This window comes from Pelodiscus sinensis, chromosome 5 (assembly GCF_052426305.1).
Source record: "Pelodiscus sinensis isolate ZL-2025 chromosome 5, ASM5242630v1, whole genome shotgun sequence".
Taxonomy (NCBI): domain Eukaryota; kingdom Metazoa; phylum Chordata; order Testudines; family Trionychidae; genus Pelodiscus; species Pelodiscus sinensis.
In genome coordinates, this window is record NC_143056.1 from 39,118,722 (window position 1) to 39,144,307 (window position 25,586).

Sequence of the window (25,586 nt, forward strand, 5' to 3'; positions counted from 1 at the left end):
ATAGTAAATCAGGGACCGCTTCTGGAGAATCACCAAAAGCTTTTAAGAAGAATTTTTACCTGCTCCCAAGTTCCAGTAAAGGCAGATGTGATGATAAATGATAACCCAGAACAATATATGTTTCAATGATATAGATGTTAAAAATCTGGGTAAAACTCTATTATGGCCATATAAGCCTTAAGACAAAAGGCCTCATTAATATAGCAGTTACTTGGTAAATTAGATTGTAGACTGCATAAAAGATGATGTGTAAAGCATTGGGGTTCTAACACTTTGATCCCAAATGCTCTGTCTGCTGCCTTTGTAACTATTATCCCTACTATACTGTGGACCTATAGGCCCGTCTACACTGCGTTTTTTTCCGCAAAAACCTCTTCCGCAAAACGGACTGGAAGAGACTATGCAAATGAGAGCATGAGAAATGCTAATGAGCGCTTCATTTGCATTGCCTCTGCTGACAAATTCCTGCAGTGTAGACATAGCCCCAATGTTCCAGAGGATGCTGCATTTCTAGAAGTACGTGTATCACACAATAGCTGAAATAACATCACTAGTATGCTGGAAACAGTTTCTGAATATGAATCATTGTAGCATGTCAAATTTGCAAAGATTAGTTTTAATAACTCCTTGTATTTTAAAGTGTTTCTAGAGTGTACAATTTCCATGTCATTTATAAAAATCCCCCCAAACCTAATAACTGTACCATAAAAATATTTTCTGAAGCAGACCATAAAATTTATTTAGAAACAGCTTCACAGTTTTAGTGCAACTTATATGCTACTGACTCTAGACTATATGATTAAGAAGGAAGAAAACAAGAGCATTTTATATTCCATAAGACAGAGCTGATTAAAACCCAAGAGTATTTGAATTGGAATGGATACTCTGAACAGCTTTATTAATTTTGTACATTTGGCTGTGTGTTTTTATATGATCAATCTTGTTACAGTGTTATAGTTATAAACTAGTGTAGGATAATAATAGTTTGTATTTACAATAAAAGCTTTGTTATATGGCATATTGGAGAAATGGGGGTGATGGTTATTCAAATAAGAGTTATACTTACCAATTTTCAAAGAATTAGAATACAATAAAATGAATAAAGGATAGAAAAGTTTATGGGTACTCACCAATCCAGTAGCTGAACTGCACTGAAAAGTTGTTGGTTTCTTGAATCACTTAGGTGTATGCAAGTAAAGATTCCTATGCTGTAGATTAATTTATTATATTACATATCACAATGGGCAGCACATGATGTACACCCAAATCACTAAAAATACATTTAACACTGAAACTATTATTTTTTGCAACTTACAACCCTGATTTTGTCTACTCCATGTAACCTTATCCTCACCAAGAGCCTGGAAGATACATGGTTCCTTCTTTCTTCACACACATGTGCAACCTCCAACTTTAGCCATATGGAGTAGTTAGAAATATATGTTTTTTTCCTTGCTTAGAAATTTGAATTGGTGGTACTTTGAAGTAGATGGTTAGTGTTTGCTGTGCAAAATATGGAAGATTATCCTTATGTGTTGGTTGGTATGGAAGATACTCAGATATTAATTATAGGCACCTGGTATATTGTATATTAGATAAAGTGAGTTAGCATGCTTGTATGTAGCAGGAGAGGCAGTGGGGAATGGTGTGTGTGGGTACATATGTATGAGGGAACCCATCATGGGGCAGGTCAGGGTATATGTGTGAGAGATCTGAAGTCCATTGTCTCTGCACTAAAGCATCAGTTGTTGAAGGCTTTCCATGCTGCAAAGGCAGTAGGATTTTAATTATATTTTACATAGAAATTGCAATGCTATTTTAATTATCTGGTCATTAGCATTTTCTTAATTCTAAAGAAAAGTAAGCCAAGGCACAGGGAGTTAAGTGACATGGCCAAAAGTCCCTCTGACTTAATTATGCACTTAGAAATAGAACCCAAGAATCTTTCCTCTGTCCCCAAACAAAGGTTCTCTCTAAGCTGTGCGGTAGCACAGCCTTGCAGCTGCTTACTGAGTCCTGCCCCTCCAGAAGCTCAGGATTCGCACATGGAACTGCCTGGCTGTGGGAGGGGCACTTGTCCCACACTCCTCTATCCCCTTTCTGCTCTAAAATCATTATTGTACTACAGTTTAAAACTCCAATTGCCCAGCATCCAGTGGTCCGGCACTCCCAATAGTCCGGCACCAACTGGAACCTGCAAGTGCTCTGGCCAGTTGGACATTTGGAGCTGCTGTGAGCCCCATGGGCACTTGCGGCTGGTAAAGGGAAGGGAATTATATTCCTGTGACAGATCTGCTGGGACCCACACTGCATCCGGCCGGGGTGTAGGGTGTAGGCAGGGAACAGCGCGGTGAGGGGCGAACCCTCCGCCGTTTTGCAGGAAGGTGAGGGAAGCCCTGCGCCGCTGCTGAGAGTTGCTGGGAGGGGAGCAGGCTCCCTACCCCCACAGACTGCAGTAGTTATCGCCGAGCAGGGGGGTGAGGGGTGGCACTGCAGGACCAACCCGGCAGTATCCCAGCTGCTCTGCTCCACCGCTTGTCTGCTGCTCGTCAGTTTCAGCATCAGCAACGGCGGACTTGGGGAAGCGGCAGAGCAGAGCAGCTGGGGTGCTGCCGGGTGCTGAGCAGGGGGATGAGGGGTGGCGCTGCTGGACCAACCTGGCAGCACCCCAGCTGCTCTACTCTGCCACTTCCCTAAGTCCACCGCTGCTGCTGCTGAAACTGACGAACTGCGGACAAGTGGTGGAGCAGAGCAGCTGGAGTGCTGCCGGGTTGGTCCTGCAGTGCCACCCCTCACCCCCCTGCTCGGCGATAACTACTGCAGTCTGCGGGTGTGGGGAGCCCGCTCCCCTCCCAGAAACTCTCGTCAGCGACGCGGGGCTTCCCCCGCCTTCCTGCAAAATGGCGGAGAGTTCTCCCTTCACCGCGCCATTCCCTGCCCATCCCCTGGATGCAGTGCGTGTCCCAGCAGACCCATCACAGCCCCCCTGCCGGAGTACCTCCCGATATTCCAGCATATCCGATAATCCGGCACCACCTAAGTCCCATCAGGAAGCTGCAAAGGTGCTGGATTATCAGAAGTCTACTGTGTTAGAATAACAACCTGCAGCTTGCAGACTGGACAGACATTCTCAGTGATAATTACTTAAATTATATATGCAGTGTAATTTACATGCACACCGTTCATATATGGCTCTTGACTCTTTCCCCTCCCTCCAGTTACTGTTATGGGATTCGTTGAGGTCTGATAAATTGACATCATACCTGCTTTTTTAGTTTAAGAAATTTATTGGAAATGTTTTTTCTTCTCTAGTGCTTTTGTGTGTCGTTCTCTGATAGTCTCATATTTAGTACAGTGCAGAACATCAAGTTGATATTGGCCAGGAACTGTCTCCTTGATTGTCTCCAGCTGTATAAATCTTTAATACAATCACAATGCAAGGAATATGAGAGATTGATGCCATGTTGTGCTTGCACTTAAAGTGGAAATGGATTCTTGCTTTCTCTAATGGGATAATTTATGTTTCAGGTTTTGTTTTTGGTGTGTCTGAATTAGGGATGTTAAAATGTGGTTAATTTACTAATTGAGCAGTTGATAGAGTTTTTATCGACTATGCAAATAGTTGAGGGGAAGGCAACCCACCTCAGTCTTGGCTCACGCCAGGTCCAGAACCAAATCCCACGGTGGCTCTGCAGTTTAAAACACAGTAGGAGTCGGGGGTAGGGTGTGGGGTGGCAGGTGGGAGGGAGGCTGGCTGCCCAACTCCTACTGCCTTTTAAATTGCAGAGCTGCCGCAGGGTTTGGTCCCAGACCCAGTGCGAGCCAGGACGGAGCCGGGCTACATGTCTGGCTGGAGCAGCCTCCGTCCACAGCCAGCCCAGTCCACTGTGGACAGCTCCTTGCTGGGACACCGCACTTCCCCCCACTCCGTGGACTGGGACTGCTGTCATGAAGCAGCCTCTACCTACAGCCAGCCTGAGCCACTGCAGATAGGGGATGCTGTGAGAGCAACCTCTGCCCAGGGTTGGAACCAGGCTCCCATGGCCTCTCTCCCCCCGTTCCCCACAGTGGTGCTCCTCATAGAGGCAGCAGCAGCTGGAGGACAGGAGGGGGAGGGGAAGGGAAGTAGGTGGCACCACGGAGACAGTGCTGAGGGGAACCTGTTTTTGACTCAATTAAGTGATAAGCCTAGGCTTATCAGTTAGTCATCTAGTCGACTACTTGCTTACATCCCGAGTCCGAATCCCAACCTCCATGAAAATATAATTACCTTCCCCCCCTCAAGTAGAGAACATGGAACTCGTGTTTTCCTTATTAGCTCTGTGCAGTTTTTATAATGAAGATTTTCTGCAGAATTTTTCAGCCCCCAAAGTGCCAGTCTAGTTGCTGTTATTTATATTACATACATCAACTCTCCCTTTTTCAGGAAGGAGAAGACTCAGTATTTTTACATTTTAAGGATAACCCGTTTTATTCAATCCACCTCACCTAAAAAAAAAAAATCCATATACAGGTAGGACCTTCCTGGTCTGGCAACCTCAGGATGTGACTGATCCTGGATGAGGGATTTTGCCTGGCCAGGGGAGGTCATTTTTGAACCCCTGCCACTATTTCCTCAGCCTGGCTGCTGGCCTCCCACTGGCTTCACTGCCCTGTCGACCCACTGGGCAGCCATCGCTGCCATAGCTCCATCAGGAAGCTGCAAACCAGGTTTCCCAACCCCACTGAGCAGCTCCACTGCCATACTCTGGGCGGCCCTGCCGTCAGCTTCCTGCAGGCAGCCCACTAATTTGATGGTCCTGCAAGAATCCTTACTGCTGGTCCTCCACGGGGACTCTCTGATCCTGCAGCATCCATGCCAGACCATGGATGTTGCCAAATTAGAGAATCCCAGTTTAAGAGAGTATCAATCTGTACCTTCAAAAGCGACGAGGAGTCCTGTGGCACCTTATAGACTAACTGAAGTGTAGGAGCATAAGCTTTCGTGGGCAAAGACCCACTTCGTCAGATGCAGACTCAGACTAACACGGCTACCCCTCTGATACTTGAAATCTGTACCTTAAAACATTAAAGGGGCTACAAGATGTCTTTCCTTGTAGAGGTGTTCCTGCTGATAGCTTGCAAATCACAGAATTCTAGAAATTCTGGGTGGAAAAAAGACTAATTTCTAGATGAAAAAGACTTCATTTCCCTTTAAACATAGGAGTATTCTGTCATTTATCCTGATAAAGAAAATAACACATTTATAATGTTTTAAGCTCTCAATGAATTTCATTAATGGAATGTTAATTTGTTTAACATTGAGCTTTTCTAGAGTGCTATCAAGTTGACAAGCATGTCTGAGTTTCACTACAGAATACATAAGTCCCCCATTTAGCAATCTCAAAATTGTAGAGGATCTTGTAAGATTTTACTGAATCCCACAAAGTACACTGCAGGCATCAGCATTTTTTTAAGATGATTAAACTGATTTTGCTGATACTGTCATGTATGAATTTCATGACACAGTCACTTTGTAATGGTAAAAGCGTTTTTGTATTTTAACTGTTATGCTGCCTGTGATTAAATCATGTCGTTATAACTAGAGGAACATTGGTCCAGCTTGTGTGTTCTGTATTTATATACATAGAATGCTGATGCTTATTTTTAGAAATGTGATCTCAATAAAATGGAAGAAAAGTCTTTCTGATTAAATATTGGTATATTTCCCTAATCTTTTTGTATGGATTCGGGACTACCCGGTTTGGTATAAAGAATTTCTAGACTGACTGTGTTCTCTGTTTTCCCATTACCATTAGACAGAACTTGTAGAAGAGAAAAATGTAGTGAAAGCTCAGCGTCGACAGGTGGAAAAGATGAAAACTGACTGTGATAAGCTGGTAGAGGAACTAACCCAAAGTGAAGAGGAGAACACAAAACTTAGACGAAAATATGAACTTGTGAAACAGGAACTGGAGGAAAAGGTAAACAGGACTACTAATCTGATTAGGCATCTACTTTATAAAGATCAGAATCCATCTACTGCTGTATTTAGATGGTTTGGGTTGCCAAATTATATATGTAATCTTTGGGAAAACACTTGCAGCCATGCCACTTTACTCTGATTATATTACATCAAACAAAGTAAACATAGTAGGGTGAGGTCAGTGCTTTTATAGCATACCCCTAAGGGAAGTGTTGGTGATTTCAAGAGGGAACTGCCTTCCCTCAATCAAAATCGTACCAACATCTGGCTAGTGTGCATTAAAACAAGGTGTTGCTGATATTACAGTCTTTTGAATATGCTTAAGTGAGGTCCTGACCATAACTAGCCATTACAGATGGTTTTTTGCTAAGTAGTGATATTTATTCTTGCATCCTTCCAAATTTTCTGTGTGAGTACCTAACACCTTTCTAGCTCTTCTATTGCTTTGAGTGAATAAATTATTCTTTATTTTGTCTTTAAACATTATATAATACTGAGAAGTCCAGGGCAAGTTTTAAATTTTTACAAGTATAAAGTTATTTGAACACAGTAAAAGAAATTTAAAATAACATGGTTTAAGTCTTTTCGTTGCTAGACTATTTAAAGCAGAGCAAATAGAATTTTGACCAACTTTATAAGAAAAAACTCAACTTGAGTCCAGAAAGAAACATGAGGCATTTCAGTTCAAAGGATAACTTTCTTGAAAAGCTTTCTGAAAATATAGACTTTGTGGAGAGATTTATGGTTAAGACATTATAGTGGTTTGACCAAATGGAAAAGGTTAGTATGAAGTAAAGAAAGTGTTTTACTTAGTTTTGAAAAAAAATACTTGATGCTCAACTATTAAAAGCTGTTAGTTTAAAGAAACAAGAAATGATTGGATCTTAATTGTCCCTCTTATAGCTAATTCAGTGATATCACTTCCACTATTTTAGTCAGACAAGGTGGGTGAGGTAATATCTCTTATTGGATCAGCTTCTCTCGATGAGAGAGACGAACTTTCAAGGTTATGAAGAGTTTTTCTTCAGGTCATTGGCTCAACACCCTTGTGGTTGGTTGTCTTTGCAAGATCTTCATCTCATGAATTTTCAGTGTGCTAATATACATGCATTAGAGATGTAATTAGCTTTGTCTTTTGGGATGGAAACTTCTCAGCACATCTTAAAGGTTAGAATTTTAACAGTTTCTTTTAGTGAGTTCATTTTCTGATATCCCATTAATTCAGAAGTGGTCAGTAATTTTTGATGGGAGGACACTCCATAATTTTGGTAAGTGATCAAGAGCTGCACTTCTCTATGGATCTGGGACAGAGGTTGAGTGCAGAAGGGAACTCAGGGTAGGGGATTTGAGTGCAGGAGAGGTTTTGGGATCTGAGAGGGAGTTTGGGTGGAGGTGGGAGTTGTTACCAGGGCAGGAGATTGGGGTGCAGGGTCCAAGAGGAGGAATGGGTAAGAAGAGAATTCTGGTCTGGGAGAGGGATGTAGGAGGGAGTGCAGGATGTGGGAGAGAGTTGTATTCTGACTGAAGTTGTTATTAAATGAAGTATTTAAATTTAAATAGTTATAAAAAGGTTGCTATCTTTTCCTCTTAATATTCCTTGGAAAGGTGGTTTTTGTCATCTTGAGTTTGATAAGGGGTTGCTTAAGCAATGCAAGGTATCTAATTCCTCAGTAAGTATCAATATTTCTATATTCAAATGACTTCTTACATTAGTAACCATTTATAGCAGGGTTTCTTAACCTTTTTACCTTCACACCTCCCCTGAAAGTGAACTTCATGTTCACAACCCCCTGGGAGCCATTTTGGGCACAGCCTAGCCCCGCCCCCTCACCTGACAGGAAGCTAAGGAGCGTGGCTAGGACTATAAGAACTCTGCCAGGGAGCTCAGTTGGGACCCAGCCTCTGAGGGAGACAGAGGCCTGCCCAGAGCTCCTGGCTGATGAGGCTGAGACCTGGCCCGGGCCTCCCACAGCCGCCTTCCCTCAGGCCAGCGAAGGCTTCACCGCCTGGGCCGTTGAGGCCTGGCCAAGCCTACCAGCAGGGTTACCCTCTGACCTAGAGGAACCCAAGGCTCTACTGGTGCCTGGCGATTCGGAGGACCGGCCCGCTTGAACCCTAGGACCTGGCGAACCAGCTGGATGCTGGACGCAGCCATCTGAGCTAATTCCCAAGTCCGACAGCTGGTGGTGCTGTGGGGTGAGTGAACCCCGTTACAATGCCTAAATGAATAATATGAGCTTTTTACTTTGAACCTTTTCCTAACAAATTTACGTAATATTTGAAGATGAAAGTTGGCAATGCTCGCGTACTGTTATTGTAATGTGTCGTCACATAGGCCTGATTGATTCGCACTGCTATTGTAGTGTGCTGATCTCTAGAAGTTAATAAGAAATTAATGTTTATAATTTTAATTCATAATATTAATTATGAAGAAATCTAAACTTTAGAATTTTATCCAGTCAAAAGGCAATTGCGAATAATTTTCTGGGAGGCACCTCACACCTCCCCTGTATTCCCTTCACACCTCCCCTGGGAAGGCGCACCTCACTGGTTAAGAACCCCTGATTTATAGCATTAAATTATTCTATTGTGCGTAAAGCTTCTCATTATTCACTTAATAATATCTCACAAACATCTAAAAAAGAAACTTGTACAATCTTTAGCATTTGAGGGACAACAAGGTTTTCACCTTTAGGTGGAACAAAGCTCTCCTATAAAATATTTTCCAAACTTAAACAGTTCAAATAAGAAGATTCCTGGGTGTGTGTGTGTGTGTGTGTGTGTGTTTTCGCGTAGGGCGTTAAAGAAGAGGAATGCCCGCTTTCATTACTTGTTTTATTTCTCTCAGAACACATCCTGATTGTTACTCCTCTTCAATAGAGAATAACCTTAATGTTCTTTTAAAATCAGGATTCTGTAAGATAGCTATCTGTAAGGAAAAAAACCCAAACAAATCTGCTTCCTTGAGATAAGATCATCTCTGTACCAAATGGGCTTCTTGTAGGAGAGGAATGACATGATTTTTGATAAGACAATCTCATTGGTTTGTTTGCCTATAGACCAAATGGTTTGTTGATTTATAACCCACTCTTTATAGCATTTACAGCTTGTGATTAGATTCCTAGCAAATGCTCTATACAAAGGACTAGTCCCAATAACTAACAGTGATGCACACCTTTCAGAATGTAGTATAAAAGAAAATAGCATAGAATATTATAGTAAAAGAGACTTTCTAAAGCTGTATTTCAGAGCCTCTTTACACACTCGTGTACATTTTTGACTGAGGAGGTGGTATCTTCCTTGACATTGGTCTTTCCCTGGTTGATAGAAAGCAGAGATCTATTAGGAGTTTCCTTATCTTGAATATTTCATTTAATGCGATAAGTAAGCAAAACTATAATGTTAGGAGTTTCCTGATTTTCCAGACGTTATGTGTATTTAGACTGTAAGATCTTCAGAGAAGGTACTGCCTACTATTAGGCATGTGAAAGTGTAAACGTGTACACAGTTAACCAGTTAGCCTGGGCTCATTGGTTAACCTTCACAGTTACATGTAGCCCCCCCCTTCCTGCATTGCTACCTCTATTTCAGAGGCAGCAGTGCAAGCACAGGCAGGTGGGAGCTGATAACGTGAAGGGAGCCAGCTATGCATACATACCAGATCCTGCGGAACAACCTCCCCCGTGTGAAAATTTCATGCTTGTACAGTGCCTAGGACAGGACCCCTTTCTTTGTTGGTCCTTATAAACTATCATAATAATGAGAATAAAAATAATGTATATTAAAGTAATTAATTAACAAAAAAGGCAAGTTTGTAATAATCTAATGTCTATATATTTGAGATGTGCATCTGTGTGTCTCTGTCCATGTATGTATCTGTTTGCTCAAGGACTCCTCCTAAATGATAAAAGCTAGAACCACCCAATTTGGTATGCAGCTTCCTGTTATCCTAACTGAACAAGGTTAGGGCTTGGTTGTGCCAGGACAATGGGATGTACCTGGAATTTGATTGTTTCCCATAAAATAGAAAGGGAGGAGTCAGGTAGGAGGAACAGTTATACTATGGAATGACCACGGGAGATCATCAAGCCCCCCACTGAGAAACCACTGGCTGACAGCACCTGACACCCTAGCCTGCCCTAGGGAGCAGCTGCTTGCCACTGAGTGGCCCCTGTTACCCCTGGGCCAGTCCTGGGAAGCACTGTTGGGTATTGTGCACAGCTCTCCTCCCACCCCTGGGCCAGGTTTAGAGGGTGTGGACCTTCCTTTCCTTTCCCCGGCTAGCAGTTGGGATGTGCAGATGGAGATGAGGGTTTCTAGTTGCCCCATCAGGTCAGACACGGCCGACATTGCACCCCCATCTGGACTGTGCTCTACCTAGGGCTTGGAGGCTGCCCAGAGGGTGAGTAATGCTGGTGCTGTGTGGGCTGTCATTGCTTGCAAGGCCTTCTAAAAGGTGAATACCTGAATCCCGCCCCTGCGGTGGGGAAGGGCTGGAAACACTCATCTGCTTTTAAATAAGCTTCTAAGTTGCTTCTGGCTTATCCTGATTTGAATTCTACACTTTTCCAATTTGTGAGCACAACATGTTAGTAAATGCAGGTTAACATTATAGTTGGGCTGCTGGATGAGAGGGACCATAGAAGAAAAATACTCTAGATAGAGGTTTCCAAATAACCACTATTGACTTGATCCTGGTTATGAAGTTCTTGTGGGCATTTTAAAAAAATATCTCTCTGCTGCTTGTGGTAATCTAATATCTAGCCATTTAGCTAGGAACTATATAAAAATAAGGTATTGTTGGAAGGAGGTGGGAATGCAAATTTCATTAGAATCATATTAATTTTAGAAACAAAGCAATAATATATCCTTTCATTATAGTCTCGGTGTAACCAATCATACAGTGCCATAATTAAAACATGTCGACAGGAAGAAATAAGCTTGTCTGGATTAGTAGAACAGTAGATCTCCCTCTCTGTAAGCCATGTTTTTCAGTGTAGGCAGAGAGGCTATATTAACACCAAATCCAATTTCATCTTGGCCAAATCAGTACAGCATAGCTTAAGTAAAGGAAATTCAATTTACAAATGGTACATTAATGTATTTAAAGCGTAGTTTGATGGAACTGGGATTATAGGCATGCTAGATTGTTGCCCCAGCTTTTCAAAAAGACCAGGACTTTAACTGGGGGTACGTCTAGACTACATGCCTCCGGTGACAGAGGCATGTAGATTAGGCTACCGGACATAGTAAACTGAAGCGGCGATTTAAATAATCGCCGCTTCATTTAAATTTACATGGCTGCCGCGCTAAGCCGACAAACAGTTGATCAACTGTTTGTCGGCTCAGCACGATAGTCTGGACGCTCCCCTGCTGACATCAAAGGTATTTGTCGACCACCCAGGTATGCCTCCTGGGATGAGGCATACCTGGGTGGTCGACAAATACCTTTGATGTCGGCAGGGGAGCGTCCAGACTATCGCGTTGAGCTGACAAACAGCTCATCAGCTGTTTGTCGGCTCAGCGCGGCAGCCATGTAAATTTAAATGAAGCGGCGATTATTTAAATCGCCGCTTCAGTTTACTATGTCTGGTAGCCTAATCTACATGCCTCTGGCGACGGAGGCATGTAGTCTAGACGTACCTTAAGTTTAAAAAAGAACTAGATAAATCCATGGAGGTTAGGTGCATGAATGGCTATTACCAGGATTGGTAGGACTAGTGTCCCTAGCTCTTTGTGTTAGGGGCTTGAAATGGATGACAGGAGAAGAATCACTTGATGATTACCTGTTCCTGTTCACTCCCTCTGGGGCAGAGTTTCTTAAATTGTGTTCTGGGGCAGTTGGAGGCGTGCCTTGGAGAACAACAGAGTTAAAAAATAGCCGCCCTTAAAGAATCAGGCAACCTTTTTTTGGGGGGGGGCCTCAATAGCCTCCCCCCCCCAAACCCTTTTTTGGTTGATCAAAAAAAAATCTCCTTGGTGTTCCTCATAAAAAAATAATTATTGTTTGGTGTTCCTCGGTCTTAAAATGTTTAAGAAACACTGCTCTGGGGCATCTGGCATTGACCACTGTCTGAAGACAGGATACTGGGCTAGATGGACCTTTGGTCAGCCGGTCTCCATCTTACATCCCATTTGCTCTGTACTTAACTATTGAGGAGGTGGAGTGTTCTGGGAATGTACAAAACATTCTCTTGACTAGCAGAAAGCCATATGTTAAATGCACTTACTTGTTGAAGTAGCTATTGTCCTTATAGTCAAATCAGAAAGGTGTGTTTGCCTGTCTGGGCCTCTATTCATGTTATTTACTTACTCCCACAATATAAAAACTAGGGGGTCACCAAATGAAATTAATAGGTAGCAGGTTTAAAACAAAGAAAAGGAAGTTTGTCTTCACTCAGACTACGTCTACGCTGCAGGCTTCTTGCGCAAGAATGGCCGTTCTTGCGCAAAATCTTGTGGAGCATCTACACTGTACTCACGTTCTTGTGCAAGTAAATTTACAGTAAAGCATCGGAACAGAGAGCTTATTGCGCAAGAGCTATTCCTCTCCCCTCTTGTACAAGAAGGCAATGTGGATGGGCAACAGGGGTTTCTTGTACAAGAAACCCCTATGGCTAAAATGGCCATCAGAGCTTTCTTGCACAAGAGAGCATCCACACTGCCATGGATGCTCTTGTGCAAAAGCACATGGCAGTGTGGACATGCTCTTGCGCAAGATCTTTTCTGCAAAACAATTCTTGCCCAAGAAGCCTGCAGTATAGTTGTAGCCCCAGCGTACAGTCAACCTGTGGAACTCCTTGCCAGAGGATGTGGTTAAGACTAGGACTTTAACAGGGTTAAAAAAAGAGCTCTCTGGATTCATGGAGGTTAGGACCATCAATGGCTATAAATTCATAAGAAGAAGCTGCATACCAAATTCAGTGATCCTAGCTCTTACTGTTTGAGGAGGAGTTCTTGAACAGACAGACATACTCACTCACAGACACATAAAACCAGGCAGAAAAGAGACAAAATCACCAAGCAGGTGAAGGGGGCTGGCTAGGAGCATGTTACTTCTCCCCCCAATCTGGGACTGTCCTAGCCCCGAGATTTTCTCCCCACAGGTGCCCTTTACGAAGTAAGGGAAGGGTGCAGTTCCTCTCCCCCATTCATATGGAAACATTGCTGGCTATTCCCCTTTGTCAGAGAGTGAGGAGACAGACAGACAGGCTCTCTCACAGACACACACATGCTGAACTGTTGCTGTGTAAGTGTTCTTAATTCATTTCTTTCATTCTGCCTGAATTCTGACGTGCTGCAACCCCTGTTCCAGTTTTAGGCTACACTGTATATGCTTACAATTAAACACCAACTGCTAGCCCATGTCTGCCAACTCAGGCACACAGAGCTCAAGCTGTGGTACTATAAAACTACAATATAGGCCTCCGTGCTAGGGCTACAGGCTTTTGGAACCTCCCCCCACATACACGTAACTTCAGAGGTTCTAGGGCTTAGGCTGAGCCCAACGATCTACAGCTGCAGTCCAACTCAGATGACACAGGCCAGCCTGTGTTTATTAGTAACAGTGAACACATATCCACAGAGTTCTGCCAATGAAACTGAATCCTAACATTCATAGGGGAGAGAGCACCCCACGCACAATTTTGAAATGAATTTGCCATTTATTACACTGGTCTCCTGTAAAACTGTTACAAATGTTGTCACTTTTCAGTAAGAAGTCATATACAGGGCATCCCCGCTAAGTTGCCCGTTCCACACTAAAGTCATTGAGGCTTGTAGGAACTGATGCATTATAAATCCTCCAATTCCCCACTCTTACATTGTACAAAACCTCCCACCAATTTGCACAAATGGAAGTCAGATGCAGGAAAAAATTCCAAACTTTAAGTTGTTTCACGACAAGTCTAAGTTTTTTAGAACGTATCTTGGACTTATAGCGAGGACAGCCTGTACTAACTGTAGGCTTATGAATTTGAATTTAATTTTAAGGGTTTTTTTCAGATGCAGTTCATAGATTAAACACAATTACAGATCACATTATTCCAAAGCAAAATTATGTTCTTGAAGGTAGGTTAGTGCTGAAGCATGTTAGTGCACTCTTTGTTCTTTTGTGGAGAGGTAGTTTTAAATGTGACTCAAGACATGTGAATAGACATTGTTTGGTGATGAACTAGTTTGGTGATGAACTAGACATTGTACAATAGTTTCTCTGTGTGACTATTTAAATGTTATTGCTGGTTCTTCCAGTAGTTGCTCATGTGCATTCGAATTAGGTGCGCGCGTGCCGCATGCATGGTTCCCGGAACATTTTTTCCCAGCGGTACCTGTCAGGCCGGCAGGTCCCCCCCTGGAGTGGTACCGTGATAACAGCGCATAAGTACCCCTCCCAACCCTCCCCCTCCTCAGTTCCTTTTAACTGCCCTTGACGGTTGTTGGAGCTTCTCTTGTTGACTTGTTAATCCAGCGATCGGAGTTTTTTGTAGTGTAAATAGTTCTTTAGTCTTACTTTGCATTTGGTAGTATAGTTAGCACTTAGGTAGTTTGAGTGTTCTCTCCCCTTCCGGGGAGGGTATGCCAGGCCTGCACGGTTTCAAACCCTGTGCGTCCTGTACTAAATGGATGCCGCGTAGAGACCCCCATGACTCTTGCTTAAAGTGCCTGCAGGAGGCCCACTTGACGGACTCCTGTAATATCTGCAGAAGTTTTAAGCCAAGAACCAAAAGAGAGAGAGATTCCCGCTTAAAACTCATTTTAATATGGAGTTAGTGCTCCAACCGGCACCAGGGAAGGAAGGTACGGTCTACGGTGCATCAGCATCGGTATGGGAAAACCAACCGGGACCTCTTCGTACTGCGGCACCGAAGCCTTCGGCACCAAGGCACCAATCCCAATCTCCGGTGCTGAAGAAGAAAAGGGATAATAGGGGGAGGTCTCTGGCCAAGAGACTGCACGAGAGCTGGCACCGGTTACATTCACCCTCCCGGTCCCCCTGGCGCCGTTGGGAAGAGGGTACCCAAAGGCGTCTCAATGACACAGTGCGGAAACATAGTCCGGAGCAGATACAGCTGCAAAGGCCATCCACTCCAGAGACCTTTGAAGCAACGCAAGGGCTGATAGAACTCATGGCATCTCCTCCTCAGCCCATGCTCCCTCAATACCAGGAGTGTTTGCCTTCAGTGCTGGGGGCCTCGGTGGCACCAGTAACAGTGGCGGGGCATGGATCCTGGTCGGCACCACCAATGGCGGTACCGCCCACTATGACGCTACGTCATACGTCATTGCAGATGGGATCGGTGCCGCCAGCTACAATGTCAAGCTATGTAGGATATGTAGCTGGAGTAGGCTTATCTTAAGCCAAGTGTTCCCACAGTGAGAGGCCATCAGGGGCAAATGCTTCTGTCATCTTCCCTTACTCCTGACTGTGAGGACTACAGGCGCAGGCTGGAGCTGCCCTCAGCCTTTGGTTTATAGGTCTGTAGTAGACCCACTGAATTGAGTGCCATAATGTCGATTCCCTTAATCTCCCCTGCAGAGTAGAAACACATCAGTATCTCATGAGGATCAAAGTGGTCTCTTAGGTAATTAAAACATTAAATGGCCTCATGCCAAAATTAACCAGGAAAAAGTAGGTAGCCAGTGCAGCTCAAGTATCACAGATGTTGTGTTCTAAAAACAAAATCAGTGCTTGAAGAAACTGTTTAACTAACATATCCACATTTTAAACTACCTTCAGTTTCTGGGTGGACATAAGATTAAACCATAAACAGTCTTCCTGGATTCTTTTTGACTGTGTTCAACTTTTTCCTCCTCAAAGAATGTGGTTGTTTTCTCTTTTGGTGTAACTGAATGATATGGAATTTTCTGGTTCTGCTGTGTGTCTGTTTAAACTGGCAATATAAATCCAGAAGTACCTCCTACCCCAACCACCGCCAACAACATTTTAGGTTTTGTGCATTTATATTATCAGGTATTTATATACCTTTGGACTGTTTTTAACATTTTATCACTATTCTTTTGTAAGTCTATCAAGTTTTTCCTGTACCTTCCAGATTTCTTTTTTTCAAACACACAATTATCAATCTTCAGGTTTTGAAGTCTTTTGTTATATTGTCTTCAATTTCTTCATTTTGGCTTCCAATTTCCTCTTCAAATCCTGTCTTTTAATGTATTCTTCATCATGCAAGTATATTCCATTCAATGCTGTTGGTATACCATGAGAGAGACTTCTCTTTTTCTTTTCCAGAATGCTGTATCTTCAAAGAGAGATTTCTTTGCACAGATGGTGATTGAATTTATCTTGAACAGAGCCAAGTACATTGTCAGAACTTAAAATAATATTGTTATAATGGTAAAATGGTAAATGGAAGACTTTGTTCAATTAATATTATACATTAAGATTCACAAGTTAAAAGGAAAAAAAGCATTCCACAGAAAATTATTTAGGGTTTGAGAGAGTGTTCCTTATGCAACTAAAATAATGCTAAAATATTTGGCTTACAAGTGTTATGTCTTATTGTTTCATGCCAGTAGATTTCAAATCTTGTTATGGCAAGGTTTGTTTGGACTGCAAATTTTAATGTCAGTCACGAACTCTGTTTGCCACATGGACATGATTAAAAAGAAAGAGAATATGAGAACTGCAAATTGACTTTTACCAACCCAAAAGATTTCCCAAAGGAAAAAAGTTGGTTTTATCCTTACTGCTGTGTTCTTTGGATCAAATCTGACCAGCTGTTCAGGATTGCTAATCCTTTTACCATGTTAAAATAAATCAGCGAGTCAAATATATTTTTCTATGTACAGGACATTGACTTCACTATAGAATCACAATCCGGAGTTCATTGTGATCGAGAGCTGTTTGTAACTCTCTTTATATGAATTTTATCACACTTCAGTCAGAACTGCAGGAATAAAAAAGAAGTTCACTAGCAAAAAGGAAGGAAGAAAAATAAATGAAGTATTGACACTCACCCCCCAGCCAATACATGAAAGCCAAGATCTTTGGGCTTATTTCCTTTGGGCTGTAACTGTACAACTTGTCTCTTTCACGCAGTTCTGTACAGAGAAAACAGCAAGTAAAAGCAATGAGCAAATGTTACCACAAATGTATTTGTCTGGAAACAATTTTAAGTAATCCTTTTCATCCTGCATTAATTTCTGCTAAAAATTTTGAACATTGTCCAGTATATGATAATTACAAATTTCTAACTTCCATTTTGAGATAGGTTGGTAGATACTATAGACTTCCTATATGTCACACTCACATACATATTTATAGACATATACATAAGCTTTTTAAAAATTAGATATTGTCATTATTGATTTTTAAATTTCAATAAGGAGTTCTTCTTTTCCCGTGAAGCCCTTCACTTTACTTTCTTTTGGTTGAATATGCGGCAGCTTTAATTCTGAGTTCCCATTTCTGAAGCTGATTCTTCTACTGCTAACTTCTTGTTATGCACAATTCTCTGTTTAGCTCCTGTGTCCAATAGGTATCCCTTTATTAATATATCGTACAAGTTTAAGAACATGTGGGGAATCTAGATTTTTTTTCTAGATTGCTGTTTTCAGTGTTTCTCCATGTTAGACTGTCATTTTACTTTATAAAATAATGTTTTGAAATGTTTCAAATGGTCAATCTCATGAATTCTAGACAACATTTATATTGGAAAATATATTTGAGGTTTTTATGGAATAAAATTAAGCCATTCTATTAGGACAATTGCATTTTTTTTGTTCTTTCCATTGGTTGTGTTAGCTCATTGATGGTGTTAGTTGAGGATCCCAGTAGAGTTTTTGGGATCAAACTGGAACACAGAGAAATTACGGCTCCACTCCTAGGAAATTTACAGTCTAAAAAGACAAATGGCTGTCACAATTAGGACGTAGCAGTACTGTACCAGGCACCAAACTTTGTGTAACAAGCATTCCTCACACAATTGTGCAGCTGTTTTAATTTTTATTTAAATAATCATGCTTCTGTGGGAGATAAATTAATACCAATAGACTTTATGGAAAGAGGTGCATTTACTGACTGGCCACCTAGGAAAAGAATGGAGATCTGTTTGATTAATCTAATATATACATTTTCCACGTAATCATGATATCTGTGTGCCTGAGTTCTGGGCGAAAGGGACAGCATGGAAAAAATAATGGAAATGTAGTTAGATGTGAATTCTAGGTGGAGTTTGGGGCAGGTAATAGGGAGAAATCAGAGCAGAAATGCACTGTGTGCAGCTCTCTGTTGCATTGAAAATGTGAACCACTATCTTAAATATGATATGGAAGGAGAAAGGGGAATCTGTGGAGGCTTCGAAAAGGAGGTAAGAAGTTTGAAATGGTTTTGCGGAATATCTCCATGGATTTTGGCAGACTATAAAGAAGCAAGATGTGTATTGGGGAGGTTAAAAAAGGAGAAGATTGAAGTAATCTACTCTGGAAGAGAGGTGACTAGAAAAAAGTTACTTCCTTTCTAGCAAAATATAGTTTATTTGAGATGTGAATTTTTAGTTAAAAATTGCTGTTCAATAGAAACCAGTGGTTATAAATGAGAACAGTTAATGTTTCAGTTGGTAAATGGATTTCAGAGAAATATGAAGACTGCAGTTCAGACCTTAAATCATGAAATCAGAATTAATGAATCTATATGTTTATTTTAAATTTGTATTTTGCTTTGAAGTATGAATGTATGTTTCCAACAGATTTTTATTAGTGTATATGCCATTTTTGCTTTTTCGTTAGTAGTTCTTCTTTAAACATACATTACCACCCAATTGTCTGAAGTTAAATGGGGGGCTATATTAAAGGGTGTGTGTGTGGGTGGGTGGGTGGATGCTCACAAAGTTAAATTATGGCAGAATTGGCCAGAGTCCAGACACTGTACAGGTTAATACTCTGTCGGATTTCATTCCCCGCATAGCGTTACCAATTTGCTTCAGTTTTGGTTTCCATTCTCTTTTCTGTTGCAGACCTGGGTGCCTCCTCCTCGGAGACTGTTGATATGGATTCAGTGCACTTCTTTTATGTGTGAACAATGATTCGTACTACCAGATAGACTTTCAGTTGTGGTTTGAAATCCTTCTTCAAGTTACATTTTGAGAAGCAAAAGGCTACTGGTGTAGGGAACAATAGGGTGTTGTTTTCAGTTTTAAAAATGGTAGGATGGTTTCAGAAGTTATTTTTAATTATTCCAACTCTTTCCTCTTCATATGTTACATTGTGTTGAAATTTTGAAGCACTCACTGAAATGGTTTATCTTTTATAAATGTATTAAGAGATTAAGGAAGTTGATGTCAAACCCCACAACATTTACTGCAGCACATGGTTCCTTCCCTCCTTACCTACTGGAGTTCTGAAAGTTTTTGAGAGGAAGGAAGAGAGTGATTTTACACTCTTGACATTGATAATTAAACCCACACAATGCAGAAATATTGCTGGTAGTTGTGTATTGGATTCTCTATACTCTACATTTGGAGTAGCCAAAGTATTGCAAGAACTCCACAACTAATATTAACTGTCATCGTAATAAAACTTCAAAAATGTGACCCCATGGAAAACATTTTTTCTCTCAACTCCATCCTGCAAATTCATAAATTGAAGCACTTTATGTCTTTTTCTTCAGCAAAAGCTATTATTTTCTATAATTCTCCAATAAATATTTTATTTATTCGTTTTCTAAATTTTCTCCATCTGAGTGTAAATTTCAGTGAAAAGAAGTATGGTATCCCAGCCCTTTCTGACTGCAACATCTTAGGACTAGGTGAGAAGTGGCTCTCCATGGCTGTTGTAGCCTCAGCAGATGCAGTCAGGGAGGGGTACATGTCCATTGGGTGGGGCAGGTGTATGCCCCTTGCACTCCCAAGCCAGAGCGAGGAATACAGCAAACTATGTATTCCCCACCTGTATTTGCTCCCTGACAAAGGGGAGCAGCCATCAATGTCCCTGTACAAATTGGGGAGTGAGGAACTTCAGCTCCCCTGTCCTCCTTAAAGGGATGCCTGGGGGTGGGAGGCTCAGGGATAGGAGAGGGGGTAACCAGCCCCTTTCACCTGCCTGTAATTCTGTCTCTTTTCTGTATGGTTTTATGAATCCCTGCCCACATAACCAAATCTGTACCTTTCTGTAAGTTATGATAAGAAGAAGCTATATACCAAATTTGGTTGCTCTAGCTCTTACCATTTAGGAGGAGTTCTTGAACAAACAGATGGATAGACTCGCTCACAGAAAGACTTAAATATATAGTGGATAGATTGGTTATTTTGGGAGATGAGGATGAGATAATAGGAATCTCTGAACAGCTTTGTTCTTTTCCTTTTCCCTGCATGCATATCCCAGTTAATGATGACTGCTTCCTTTCCATTTAGTCCCTGACAATGTTTGAAGATGGAAGGCTGCAGGCTGCATGATCAAAAAAATAAAGGAAATGTAAAGCAAAATTTTGAATTAAGGGAGTATTTCTTTGAACAGATTGGAATTTTTGGATTTTAGTGTAATGTTTTATATTCAGTCTATATCGAGGTGGTAGAATTCATTTTATAAAGGTGTAACCCTGTTATTTGCATTAGTAAATCATAACTTTTACCTTCAAAATTATGCTGGCATAGTATAATGCACATAGGGTATGTCTAGACTACGTGGCTCCGTTCACGGAGCCATGTAGATTAGGTTTCTAGACATAGGGAAATGAAGCAGAGATTTAAATAATTGCCGCTTCATTTACATCAAAATGGCTGCTGCGCTGTGCTGATCAGCTGTTTGGCGGCACAGCGCGGTAGTCTGAATGCTCCGCGGTCGACAAGGGAAACCCTTGTCAACCGCCCCGTTATGCCTCGTGGAAAGAGGTTTACCGGGGTGCTCGACAAGGGCTTCCCTTGTCGACCGCGGACCATCCAGGCTACCGCGCTGTTCCGCCAAACAGCTGATCAGCACAGCATGGCAGCCATTTTGATGTAAATGAAGCAGCGATTATTTAAATCGCCGCTTCATTTCCCTTTTTCAAGTACATTAATCTACACGGCTCCGTCGACGGAGCCATGTAGTTTAGACATACCCATAGACTAGTAATTCCATATCAGAGCCTCTGCAGGCAGAATGCGGCCCACTAAACAAGTTGATCCAGCCTATGGAGGCCCTGCCACTTCCCCTGGGGATGGGAAGGTCTGGGGGTAGGAGGAAGCATGCAAAATTTCCTCCCAGCTGAAAGGAGTGTGCTGCACTTAGAAGCACTGCATGCTCCTGGCAGGGCAGGGGGAGACTTTACATGCTCCTGGAAGGGCAGGAGGAGAACTTGCATGCAAGTCTGACGGGGGAGGAGCACGCAAAGTTTCCTTCTGCCCTGCCTGGCATGTGCGGTGCTTCTAAGTGCCATGTACTCCTTGCAGGCAGGGATGTAAACAACTAGTACGTTTCAAAGCTGGCACGCTGCATGCAGCCTGGGTCCAGTGGGGAGTCTTGCACTGGCCCCAAGCTCCATGTGGATGCTTCCACTTTGAAATGTACAAGAGCTCCAGCGGCAGTTCTTTTGCATTTCAAAGAGGAAGTGCAGCATGGAGCCTGGTGCCAACTGGTGTGTGTGTGTGTGTGTGTGTGTGTGTGTGTGTGTGTATGCGCAAAGATTGTGCATGCTCTCCACCTCCAGGCCAATCAGGTCCTGTGTCTGAATGGAAGTCATGAAAGTGTCCTGGCCCTGCCCCTTCTGCCTGATGCCTCCCGCTTCCTGGATGGCCCGGGGCCACTTAAAAAAATTTCTGAAGTAGCCCCCAGTCAAAAATTATTGCCTATCCCTGCTCTATATAGTAAACTCTGTGTTGTTTTGATCTAAAATAGCTACTGCTCATTTAATTTGGGTATTTTCTTCATTACAAAAACAGGTTTCTCTGCAGGCTAGCTATCAAATTTGTTAGCTCATCTTAATTTCATAAAACTCTTGGATTTTCTTAGATGTGCCATACTAATGTGTAATGTAAATATATGAACGGTGTGTGTGTGTGTGTGTGTGTGTTTCTACGTATAGACATTCATCATATGCATCTCTTATGTATTTGAGAGAATTTGTTTGTCTGCTCAAGAACTCCTCCTAAATGGTGAGCGCTAGGGGCACCAAATTTGGTATATAACATCCTCTTCTAACTTAAATCAAGGTAATGGTTTGGTTGTGTCAGGACAGTGAGATGTGTGTAGAATGGGATTGCTTCTGAGAACACCATACAGAAAAAAGACAATCATCAGGCAGCTGAAAGGGGCTGGCTGGGGGTCCTCCCCCAGCCAGGACTGCCTCAGCTATGAGCCTCCCACCCCCCAGGCATCCCTTAAAGGAAGACAGGGAGGCTGAAGATTTCTGCCCCTTCTCCCCTCACCCCCATTCATACAGGGACATCATTGGCTTTTCCACTTCATCAGGTAGTGAGGGGGAGGGATGCATAGTTCACTGCATTCCTCACTCTGGCCTGGCTAGTGCAGAGGGCAGAGGAACTTGGACCAGCCTGCCCCAGCCGGTGGGCATAAATGCTCCTTCAGCTGTGCCCGCTGGAGCTGCAGTGGCTATGAAGAGGCACTTTTCATCAAGTCTCCAGATGCTGTAGTGAGAGAGGCTGGGGGTAATCCTTTCTCCCTGGACCAGGCTGCATACTGAACTCCTCATCTCTAGCCCCACCCCAGACCAATGATTTAAATGAAGCATGTACTTTTTCTGATAGAAGCAGCAGGCCTGTCTGGCCGGGGCTCCCTGGGAGTAGGGCTGGGAGCACACTGGCTGCTTGTCCCACCCCCAGGGGCTATCAAGTAATGCTATAACCACTAAGATTTTGTGCAGTTACATATCAATTAATTCAATAATTGTGTAACAGTCTTACTGTGTGTGTGTGTGTGTCAGCCGATGGCCAGGGCGGGGTGGGTGGGTGTGTGTGTGTGTTATACACCCGAGTCTTCAACTGCTAGGACACACGGTCCCTTTGCAGCAGGCAGCCTAGGGAAGGCTGACAGGTGCCCCATGGATCTGTCCCCTGGAGGCGACACGATCCAAAAGCCCAGCTCTCATTGCGTCTGCCCCTATGACCGGCTGGTTAATTGTCTGGTTCTGTTACAGCAACAGGAGGAGTCAGGTTAAAGCTTAAACAGTTACAGGTTTATTAAAGAGGTTTCTAAAGCATGTGGTTACAGTGGCTATTGTTCTACTTCTTAACTGCTAACAAATACAGATCTTAAAAATGGTTACAAAAGAAAAAGGAAGATAGAAAATAATGGTACCAAGTGACAGCTTAATCTTTAAAGAGCTCTATTCTATGCATGCACTAAAACAAAAGGACACATACAGGTACAATTTTTACCCCCTTCTGCATCCCTCGATTCCAGCGTGTCAGGCCAGGATCGGTCCCTCAATTTCCCGGGAAAGATGAATATGAGGCTGGGCGTCCCCATGTGGACCTCAGGAGGCAATCACCTAATCCGACCAGCAGGTAGATGGTAGATTGATGCTCAAATAAGTGTGCTGCTGGGCCCCATCTTTATACCCATGGGGGCATGTATACTCTTTTTTATCTAAGATGCCAAATTGTGCTGGACCGTCTTTGTGACGCCAGCTCTTACAAGGGAGTTGTGAACTTAATTTACACTTGCAAGAGAGAGAACTAAATTGGGAGTTCTGGGCATTCTTTTCTCAGTGGGAGATTCCCCTTCCGGGGACGGCCATGTGATCGTATCAATATAGGTGCCAGCCAAGGGCAGTTCTCGCAGCCTCTATGTCAGCTTATTGGCTTAAGTCTGGTGATGGCACCGGGAAGCTGGAGTTTCTAAGGGGTTTTGCTGGTGAGGCTTCTGGCTGACTGGGGAGGCAGCTGAAGTGCTCGGTGTAATTTGAGAGGTGCCTGGGGAAGGACCCCAGTTGAGGGCGGTAAGTAGCCCTGGTTTTAAGCAGTTCGCCCAGAGTTTACACCCTCCGTGGTGCCAAGACCTGGCCTGGTGTATGACAGAGGTGTATTTCACAAGAGGCACAGAACCTGGTCAATTGAACTTTAGATCAAGACCCTATGCTATTCTAAATTTGATTTTGAGACTGAGAGTTTGATTGGTTAATGAGGCATTTCTGGACTCAATTACTTAGTATACTTTCTGTATATCTGTTATGGTACTCCCTGGATGTGGAAGCATTTTGTTTACTTTTCATGTATTGAATACTCTAGTCAAGTGTGCATAAATGTATTTATGTTTTATATCAGACTTCCAGGAAGAAATCACAGCCAGTGTGGCCAGAGGCTGTCCAGCACCATCTGTGATTTGGGGGGCATGTCATGATTATGAGGGTTAGCCAGCAGCCTGGGGATTAAGGCGTTAACTACACCTAGCCAGGTAGTGAGACCAGTAGGAATGTAGGTGGGACTTTCAAACTGGGACAAAGGAAAAAACCCAAATTCCTTTCTCCCTTTTGTGTCTTGGTGTGTGTTCTCTGCAGCTACATAGAGGTATAAGCATGTCCCCCTCTCTCCAAGACACCATTCTTCATTTTCTGTAAGTAGGGTAAAGTTTAGGTAGTTTTGTTAGGCTTTATTGTTTTAAGGGTTGGGTATGGGATCTGATGTCTGGCACTGCTTAAAAGATGTTTTGGCTTTTCTTTGTAACTAAGTTCTAGGCCCATGGAGTTTCTCCATGAGTATATTTTGTTACCTTCCCATCTAGTCATTATGCCTGCAACAGGAATATTGTTGTAATAATAAAAGTCTTCTCTTTTCTTTCTATTAACCTGGCATTGGTTACTTGTGTGTCCTGATTTTTATAATAGGGGTGAGATTTCCCAAATGATCTTTCCCCTGATTTCTTTATCAATATTGGGGTGGTGGCAGCGGAAGTTTTATTCCCAAGATCTAGGTTTTTAAGATTTTGGGGGAAGTTTTATACCAAAGCCTGGTAGATAAGGCTTTGGAGTACACTTGCTGGCCCCCACTTCTGCATTTATTATGCCAGAGTGGAGAAGGAGCAATGACAACCCTCTAGTATCTGTGTCTACAGTTATCCAGGATCACAGCAGCCAGCATATCTGGGCCTTCTGTCAAGGCATCAAAGACTATACTGATCTTATTGCTCTTTATGCCCTGTGTGCTTTGAGGCACCTAAAAGGGGCAAGCAAGATGGATGTTGCAGGGGCTGTCTGGCTACATTCCACCCCCTGATACAACACACTACTTCCCAGGATACAAGATGGCAGTGATGCCAGCACCTCTTGCCCACCTTGGAGGAATCTAAAAGTAACCAGTGGCCTGATTAGGGGGTTTGGGATCGAGGAATTGGCTAGGACCCTTTTCTAGTGCTGTATAGCGAATGTGCGCAGAAGAGATAGCTGCATTAACCAAGCGTTTTACAATACACAATGTTATACAAAAAATGATTACTACAATTAAAACAGTGGTTATAATAGAGTGTAGGAAAGGAGTTAGGGAAAATCCCAGCTGCTGGGCTAACCAATTTAGCCATGAGTTGTTTACATTCTTAGGTACATCATGTCTTACCCCTTACCGTCCGTTGCCGCTTCCCTTGCCTCCCCCCCCCCCCCCCCAGAGTTATTTTGAGGATTGCGGTAGTCACTGTCATCAAACCATACTGGTCCCCATCGAAAGATGTCGCTCTTGTT

General features: G+C 42.8%; 1 protein-coding gene and 1 long non-coding RNA gene across 9 annotated transcripts in view; one reads left to right on the plus strand and one right to left on the minus strand.

Annotated features, from left to right (window-relative positions):
- Positions 1 to 17,038, minus strand: part of LOC112544629 (uncharacterized) — a 30,468-nt gene extending 13,430 nt beyond the window's left edge. The window contains exon 1 of the long non-coding RNA XR_003087978.3: positions 16,940 to 17,038. This is a non-coding gene — a long non-coding RNA (uncharacterized LOC112544629). The remainder of the gene's footprint in view (positions 1 to 16,939) is intronic.
- Positions 1 to 25,586, plus strand: part of CEP128 (centrosomal protein 128) — a 393,105-nt gene that overhangs the window by 144,678 nt on the left and 222,841 nt on the right. For all 8 annotated transcript variants that reach the window (XM_089778396.1, XM_025181171.3, XM_089778400.1 and 5 more), the window contains one exon: positions 5,799 to 5,963. In XM_089778396.1, the coding sequence (XP_089634522.1) occupies positions 5,799 to 5,963 (165 nt within the window). The remainder of the gene's footprint in view (positions 1 to 5,798; positions 5,964 to 25,586) is intronic.